At 35.2% G+C, this 9,187-nt stretch overlaps 2 protein-coding genes across 2 annotated transcripts; one reads left to right on the top strand and one right to left on the bottom strand.

The window, feature by feature from the left end:
* Window positions 1–4,515: 4,515 nt before the first annotated feature.
* On the bottom strand, window positions 4,516–4,893 carry LOC113756076 (putative late blight resistance protein homolog R1A-3). Its single transcript, XM_027299875.1, has one exon. The coding sequence runs from the start codon at window positions 4,891–4,893 to the stop codon at window positions 4,516–4,518; it is 378 nt and encodes a 125-aa protein (XP_027155676.1).
* Window positions 4,894–8,114: 3,221 nt separating this feature from the next.
* LOC113756075 (exocyst complex component EXO70B1-like) lies at window positions 8,115–9,121 on the top strand (the record flags this gene model as incomplete). The annotated part of the gene is made up of 1 exon (XM_027299874.1): window positions 8,115–9,121. A coding segment is annotated over exon 1 (1,007 nt), but the record flags the coding sequence as incomplete, so codon positions are not given.
* Between the last annotated feature and the right edge of the window lie 66 nt (window positions 9,122–9,187).

Genomic DNA, 9,187 nt, shown 5'->3' with positions numbered 1-9,187 from the left:
ATTATTCTCACAGATACACAGTCTGATGATCATCAGATTCTACGAAGGTCAAAAAGAACAAAGACCAATGCGGTTTCAAATGACTATTTAGTGTATCTGCCAGAACAAAATGGCCAAGGTGTTGATGATGATCCATTGACGTTTTTACAAGCCATAAGTTGTAGTGAATCAAATGAACGGATGGATGCTATGAAAAGTGAAATGGCATCTATGCAGGCTAATCAAGTTTGGGAACTGGTTGAATTACCTAAGGGTGTCGTACCTACTCAATGTAAATGGGTATTTAAGACCAAACGAGACTCAAAAGGTAATAATGACCGTTATAAAGCCCGACTAGTGGCTAAAGGATTTACTCAAAGAGAAAGAATAGACTATAATGAAACCTTCTCTCCAGTATCCAAAAGGATTCTTTCCGTATACTTATGGCCCTTGTAGCTCATTATGATTTAGAACTATATCAAATGGATATAAAAACAGCTTTCTTGAATGGAAATCTAGATGAAGAAGTTTACATGCAACAACCCGAAGGGTTTAAGGAGGAAGGCAAAGAGCAATTAGTATGTAAACTCAAAAAATCAATATATGGACTTAAACAAGCATCCCGTCAATGGTATCTTAAATTTCATGATACCATTACATCCTTTGGATTTCAAGAAAATAAATTTGATGATTGTGTATATATCTAAAGGTTAGTGGGAGTAAGTTCATATTTTTGATCTTGTATGTTGATGACATATTACTTGCTACTAATGCGTTAAGTTTATTGCATGAAACTAAAAGCTTTCTTTCTAAGAACTTTGAAATGAAAGATATGACAAATGCATCTTTTGTGCTTGGCATTGAGATTCATAGGGATAGGTCCAAGAAAATTCTTGGTTTATCTCAAAGATCTTATATAACCAAAGTTCTTGAAAGATTTCAAATGCAAAACTGTTCAGCAACTCCATGTCCCATTATTAAATGTGATAAATTGAGTCAAAATCAATGTCCGCAGAATGATCTTGAGCGACATAAAATGGAAATAGTACCATATGCCTCAGCTGTAGGAAGTTTGATGTATGCTCAAACTTGTACATGCCCAAATATTAGTTTTGCTGTTGGAATGTTTGGTAGATTTCAAAGTAATCTGGGATTTGATCACTGGATCGCAGCTAAAAAGGTGATACGATATCTTCAGGGTACCAAAAATTTAATGCTCACCTATAAGCATAGTGATCAGTTTGAAATTGTTGGGTACTCGGATTCGGATTTTATGGGATGTATTGATAGCATGAAATCTACTTCTGGATATGTTTTCATGCTCGTTGGTGGAGCTGTATCATGGAAAAGTGCAAAACAAACTATATATAACTGCTTCTTCCACAATGGAAGCAGAATTTATAGCTTGTCATGAAGCTACTTCTCAAGCCACTTGGTTGCGTAATTTTATTGAAGGTCTTCAAATTATGGACTCTATATCCCGACCTATTATGGTATATTGTGATAATTCTGCTGTTGTATTTTTCTCAAAAAATACATTGAATTAAAATTTCATGTTGTTCGAGAAAAAATTTCGAGAAAAATCTAAGCCACAAGTGCTCTAGCAAATCTAAGCACATTGAATTAAAATTTCATGTTGTTCGAGAAAAAATTCAACAGCAAAAAGTGTCCATGGAGCATATAAACATTGATTTGATGCTTGCAGACCCATTAACGAAAGCATTGGCGCCAAAGAAATTTCAGGAACATGTCAGTTCCATGGGTCTTGCTATTTTATGAATATTGTGTATTATTCTGGACACATAATTGCTTATATATTATTTCCTGCTTTGTGCACATTTTTGTATTTTCGAAAGAAATTAGTCAGGATATAATATATGGACCATTAATGAACACTCTTATTTTGTTGTTCATTCCTTCCTCAATTAGTTTATCTACATCTAGTTATTAAAATTGTGATATTTGGAAGGGAATATGTTTGTCAATTGACATATAACCGCCATAATCCATTTTGATAACAATGTACGGTAAACATTTTTTTGTGGCCACTTATTTTGTTTATTGATTCTGAACTATCAAATGTATGTGGTCATTTGTCCAAGTGGGAGAATGTTGAAATATTAGTGTGGCCTACATGACCACATGATATGGTTTCAATATTCAATTGTTATCTCACTAGCTCATGAGATAAGTAACCACATAAATAGATTTATGTTGATAGTTTTAGAATCCTAAAGATAGACAAATTGGAGGAAGTAAGGAATTCCATATTCGTTGTATCTAGATGTATTATATGTGATATTTTATCTGATAATTACAGTGATTATTAAGCTATATCTTATCATAATAAAGTATCATATATCTGAAGAAATTAGAGTCTATCACAATTCTATGATGGGAGGGATTGTGACTCTATAAATACTCTAGGGCTCCTGGTGCCTCTGACCACTCTGACATTCGTTATTTTTTACCCATCACTACAATAACATAATAGACAGTTAGGTGAGGGAAGGCTAGACAACAAAGGTTTATAGTTTACAACCTTGGTGATTGGAAGGCTTGCTGAAGGGCTGTGGAATTCTTCTCCAAAAAATGTCTTCAATATCTCAAGGTATATTAATCTAGAATTTATTTCTTAATTTTAATTTACAAATCATACTAAAGATCCTGCTCCTTATGTCTAACAAAAGTCTCATAGTTGTAATTTGTAAGTTGTAGTGAGCGAAGGCTATGACTTAGTATTATTATTGTTGAATTTTGAGTCAATTAAATTATTGAGAATTTATTGAGTATTTGTTATCCTTTTTCCACATATTTTTATGTGTCAGAATTACTTCCGCTATGCGCGTTTTTTTTTTGTGCCTACAAGTGGTATCAGAATCTAGGCTTTAATCTTGGAGATTGTGGTTTGTTCGTGAAATTAAAGTATGGATCCATATTATTTAACCACATTGTGGCATTTTTATCTTTGATGGTAAAAACTCTTTTGAAATTTGGAGTTAGATCATGAAAAGGTTTTTTTGACTTATTGGAATTTAGAATATTATCCAAAGGGGGTTCACGGAACCTATACGAGGCATATGGAATCATCAGGTGATGCAATCAAAGAGTTAGAGAGGAATAGACAGTTGGATTGTAAGGCATTCTACTATCTTAAACACTCAACTGTAGTTGCATGTAGTGAATAAATTCATACATGCAATGACAGCAAAGGAAGCTTGAAAATTTTTAATGAATTCTAACTGTGGTCATGGTGAAAAAGAAATTTGTGACAAGAAAAAAGAAACAGAATTTTTTGATGTGTCAAAAAAAGAAGAAATTGCAAAAGTTGTGGGTGCACATAAAGATGAGGAATTTCTTCAAAAAGAAATTTCGCAAATGGTTGATAAAGAAAGCGAAATTATTAGTGAAATTACTGAAGTAATTGAAGATTGTGGCAACATAGAAATTGTTAATTTTGTCGGGACTGATGAATTTTTTTAAAAGAAAAATCAAATGATAAACTTGGTTAAAAACAATAGTGAGGCAGACAATTAGTTGAGTTTTATGGGGTAACTAAAACTAATATGGTTATTGGTATGGACGAATCAAAACAAGTTCATGATGATGTTGAAATTTTTGGCAGTGAAAAGTATGATTTCGTGATTTCAAGAAATTTTCTCGATCGACATGGATGAATTGAACTATGGAGTATGCAATGAAGCATGGGTGAACATGTTTGACTTTTTGAGAGAAGTGATCAAGCCAAGAAATTATTCAAGAAATACAAGTTTTGTTAACTAGCACACGCGAAGATGAAATTGAAGATCAATTGCAAGTTGGAGTTCCAAGTCATCTATACAGCAATTGAATTTTTCATGGAAATTTAAGCTCGTGATGGCATTGGAGATAACAACATCAAGTGTTTGGTTTAAGGAAGGCAATGAAGGAAATTAAACCAATCTATTTTAGTATTTAGTTTGCTAATTCTTTTTGGGATCTTATTATTTTAGTTTCTATATTAGATTAGGAAATCTAAAATTAGTTTCTAAGTAAGTTTTGGTTTACAGTTGTATTTGTTTTAGGAAGTTTTAGAATCTATAAATATTGTCAGTCTACTAAGTTATTACTTGGAGTTGAGTTGAATCTAGAGAGCGAGTTTGAGAGAAAGTCCAATAGTTGTGATTTGAAAGTTGTTGTGAGCGAAAGCTACGACTTAATGTTATTATTGTTGAGTTTTGAGTCAATTAAATTACTAAGAATTTATTAAATATTTGTTCTCCTCCTTTTTCCACATATTTTTATGTGTCAAAATTACTTCCGTTGTCCGCATTTTTTTTTTTTTGTGCGAACACCCTTCCACCATCCATAGCCATGTCAAATTTTGAACTGGATTCTCCTTGTCTTCTTGAAATACTACAAGGCAAAGAAAGCATGCTTTGAGACAATCTGGTAAATTCTTGTAACTCAGTTCTAAGATTTGCATGCATCGTGTCTGAGGATCACTGGTAATGAGTGGATTCAAACTACGCGCAATTTGTTTCCATGATTCTGGTTTCATGTTTCTCCCTTTAAGGAGACCTGCAATTGCAACAAATGAAAGAGGCAGCCCTTGACAGTTCCTAGCATTGTCTTTCCGACTTCCCATAGTTCCTCAGAGCAGCATTGTTTAGGAAATATCTTCATTCTTAGAAACTCCCACGTTTCATCATCAGAGAGTGGACGAAGATTAAAAAGATTACTTTCCAGCGTGACTTTGAAAACCACATCAGAGAGACTACTGGTTATCAAAATTGTACTTCCATTTTGGTCATTTGGGAAAGAGCTCTGCAAATCATCCCATGCCCCAATATCCCACATGTCATCCATAAAGATAAGGTACCGATTTCTCCCCAAGCTTTGACACAACAGCAATTCCAAATCTTCATCTTCCATTGAATAATGTGGCTCAAAATTTCAAGCAAGAGGTCTCTTTTGGTGAATACTTGTGAAACATAACACCATGCATGAGTATGGAAGTACCCGACAATTTCAGGGTCATCATACACTTTGTTAGCCATAGTTGTTTTACCGATTCTAGGCATTCAAACAATGGAGATAGCATCTCTATGCAGTGATCCTCTTGTAAGTCGATTAACTATTTGCCTTCTGCTGATCATTGAGAATCACCACATCGTCACCAGTTCCAGTGGCTCTAGTCTGTGGAATCTCATGCCTTGTAGTCTGCACAACATTCTAGACTCGCACATCAAAGGCCTTGCTTTGAAATGTTTTGACCTGAATCTTAATGAGTCTGATCTCTTCTGAGATGTGAAAAAGCCACAGAAATTGGTTCCACTAATCACCATTTTTGACTGCCGACGAATCAATGACAGACTCTGCCTCATACGCCACATGAATAAGACGTGTACAAAGTTCCTTCAATCCTTCATTCTCTATGTCCTTCTCTATGAAATCTATTAAATAAGATACCAAGAACTCAAAATCATTGCTACTTCCTCCGTCCCGTTAGAAGTGTCATACTTTCCTTTTTGATCTGTCCCAAAATTAGCGTTACTTACTAATAATGGCAATAAAAACTTTCACCGATTTCCATTGAACCCTTTAAATCTTACAACGAGATTCTTATATTTTAGTGGGCTCCAAAGTTCACCTATGAAATAAAGAATTTCCATTTGATGGTGTGTGAGCGTCACGTTAGAACTAATAGGATTCGTGCATTGCACTTTCTCCAAAAGAGCTTGAAAACATATTGTAGGTATGAGTCCCACAATCTTATCACCACTCTATCCTACCTTCAATGGAGCAACACGTCAGGCTACATAGCTAATTCAAGCAAGGCATTCTTGGAACATAACCCATAACCTTTTGAAATCTGAGCACTGCTGAAAAAACGTGGGATTCCCAAAGCACGACCAACTTATTGGAATGGAGGGAGTATATAAAAAGTATAATGAGTCTGGGCAAGGGAGTGTAAGTGTAAGCATATTTTGATTTTAGTTTTTGTTATATTTAAATTATCCTCATGTGTTTTAATTAAAGTTATTTGTATTTCAATCATAGCACTAATAAGAAAAATGAAAAGTTTCAATAAATTACATCTCAAAAATATTGGTAATTAAAATTAAAAACTGCCCACTTACAATTATATTGATCAATCATTTTCTTCATCTCCAATTATTATATTCTTATGCATGATAATTAAAGTTAACTATATTTTATATACATATTGGTTTAGAAGAAAATCATAATTAATAAAAAAGCAAAAGATTATAAATAGTTAATGAGAAAACAAAAGGTTAAATTGATGATTAAATTCACTATATTATATCATATTGTCTAAGAAAACTTCAAAAAATTATCGATAATTATTAAAAATATAGCAAAAAAGGTTACAACTACTGAAATTGATAAAAACTTATTGTATCCAAATCATAACGTCTTAGTATGTATTTTACTCAGGTTTTGTTGTATACACTGATTTGATAGAACATAGAAAACTTCCTCTTCTCACAATCACAATCCAAGCAAAATATGCAACATGATAATCTTCCATCTTCAGAGTTCAATAAATTTTTAATTGCTTTGTATATAATAAACATTTTCTACAACTAGCAATGCTTAATTTTGCTTATTATATAGTTTTTTAGTCAATATTATACCAATAACTTAGTTTAAATATGATAATCATCCATCTTCAGAGTTTTTATAATTATAGAATGCACAATAAACTTTTAATTGTTTTGTACACAATAAACTTTTTGTACAATTACCAATTATTTAATTTTGTTCATTATATAATTTCTTAGTTTATATTGTGCTAATAATCAAAGTTTTGCACAAAATTTAATATATTAAAGGTTTTATATTTTGGAAAAATATATTCACGTGCAAAGCATGCACGTGAGGTATTACTGGTCCTCAGAAAAGGTTTGAATATGATGGGTCAAATGTTCGACTAAATCACGATTCGACTTCAGCTGCTGTTTTAATTTTTGCTGTAGAAACTCAATGAAGCATGGTGCAGGATTCTTGGGGAAATTTAGTATTGGGACTTGAAGATAAAGCTCTTCACGCTTTGCCTTCAAAACCTGAACCTTTTTGAGCATATCAGATAGCCAAAGACCAATTTTATTCACAAGTTCTTCAATGATTTCATCAGCTGCAAAAGAATTATAGAGAGATGTTAATCCAAAAGCTAATTCTTCCATACATTTCAAGGTGAGTCTCTCATTCTCTGTGATTTCTTTAAACTGAGTGAAGACAATTTCTATCACCATTGTGAGTTCCGATTTGGCACTTCATAAGGAACGTGAAACTTGCATGACCTTTGAGCAAGTTCGATAAAAATTATATTCCTTGATTTTTATTTCTCTGTCCCAATCTACTCTTGGAACATTGGAGCCAGACTCCTGCTTTACTGCCCAACTATTCCACAAAAAATTAGGACGTTAGGAAGGAATCCATTGGTCCAGCATGGAACCCGAGAATACGTACTTTAGTCATTCTGGCTTTAGAAGACTTGATCGATTACTTCCCTCTGTATACTGTTTACTAGTCGGACCCAGCTGACTTGCTTTCCTCCGCTCTTACTCCTGCACTCGGTGTAGTATATTCTACTACTGAAAACGAAAATTGGAACCCGGCTGGCTTACTTTCCTGGCTCTTTCTCCTGCACTCAATGCAGTATGTTCTACTGTTAAAAACGAAAATTGGAAGAAATAAAACACGCAGACACACAGTAACCACCCATCAGAAGCTTCCAAGCAGCAGCTCCTCCGTTGGCATTCATCCCACCTTACTCTGACCATCTTCTTCTTGCCCTCACCCAAAATCCCCCCAAGCCCAGCCCAAACCGAACCTCCTCTTTTCTTTCAGACTCCCACACCACGCTTTTTCTCTCTGCAATCTTCAGTATACAAATTGCTGCATACGACAGAGATATGCCCCAACAGCAATTTTGATGCTCTTTGTTTGTTGTCTGCCATGTCCAATTCCCTTCCATCTTTTGATGACAATTTCCAACCGCATTTTTGTATTTCCTAAGCACTTCTCCGAACTGGCATTTCCGCAGCCCCTCGTGCACCTTTTTAGCAAAGTCAAGAGACATAATTACAGTACCGAGACATTAGGACCTTGATTTCACCCGCCCAAGTATGAATTCCACAAAAGATATACTCCCAATTCACAGTGATAACAAATCCCAAATCCCGTCTTCGCACCTCAAGCACCTTTTCCTAGACGTATTATTCAACCCCAAGTACACCATAGGTGCAGATCAATTCTTGAAGAGTTCGAATAATTCAGTGTATCTTTCAGCTTCCATTACAGATAGCTCCACCATCACATTGCACTACGAAGACTACGAGGGCCATCACGCAGTCTTTAGTGAGGAAGGTATAAAAACGCTTAGGTGTTTGGCAGCAACGTTGAGCTCCAGAAATGAATTGGCTGATTGTGTTCAGATGTATACCGAGCATCGAAAGGATGTAGTCAACCTGGTATATGTGAGGCTTCGTGAGAAATTGAAGGTAGAGACCGTCTGTGTTTTTATGTGCACGGATGAGTTGAGTGAGAAAACCCAACGGTGGATACAAGTAGCCAAGATTTGCGTAGGCACCATTTTTGGAATAGAGAAGTGTTTCTATGAGCAAATTTTTGGAGATCTGGGATCATTCGAGGATTCTGCTGCTAACGGTTTTGTGTACATAATAGAAGGGACTGCTGCTGAGTTGCTTGAGTTTCCAGACTCTCTATTAGCCAGGGGCCGATTGCCCCAGAGACCAGACATTTTGTTGCCCTTATATCATGAACTAACCAATCTAATTCCACATCTGATGGCATATTTGGACCAAGATGTATGCCTAGCGAAAACCATCTGCAATTTTGCCACTAACATTATGCTCCGACTGAAACAGCAAATGGCAAACCTCCTTTCTGTTACAGAGAAACACGTTCTTCGTGAGCTTTCGACAAGGCCATTACCTGGAGGAGGAATTCACCCCTTAACTAAGTACATAATTCATCACATTGACCTGATTTATGTTCACAGGGAATCCTTAACTGAGTTGGTGGCTAGACCCCAAGGTTCCAATGACGACCAAGATCCTCCAGAAATACCGGGTTCACGTGAAATGGATGAAGGGCTAATTTTCCTAAAGAGGCATCTTACTCGAGTTATCGAGTTTTTCCTGCAGAACTTGAAATTCAAGTCCAACTTCTATGGACA

Source organism: Coffea eugenioides, unplaced genomic scaffold (assembly GCF_003713205.1).
Source record: "Coffea eugenioides isolate CCC68of unplaced genomic scaffold, Ceug_1.0 ScVebR1_1946;HRSCAF=2888, whole genome shotgun sequence".
Taxonomy (NCBI): Eukaryota; Viridiplantae; Streptophyta; class Magnoliopsida; order Gentianales; family Rubiaceae; genus Coffea; species Coffea eugenioides.
The sequence above is the reverse complement of the archived record's forward strand: the minus strand, read 5'-3'. Positions and strand labels throughout refer to the sequence as shown.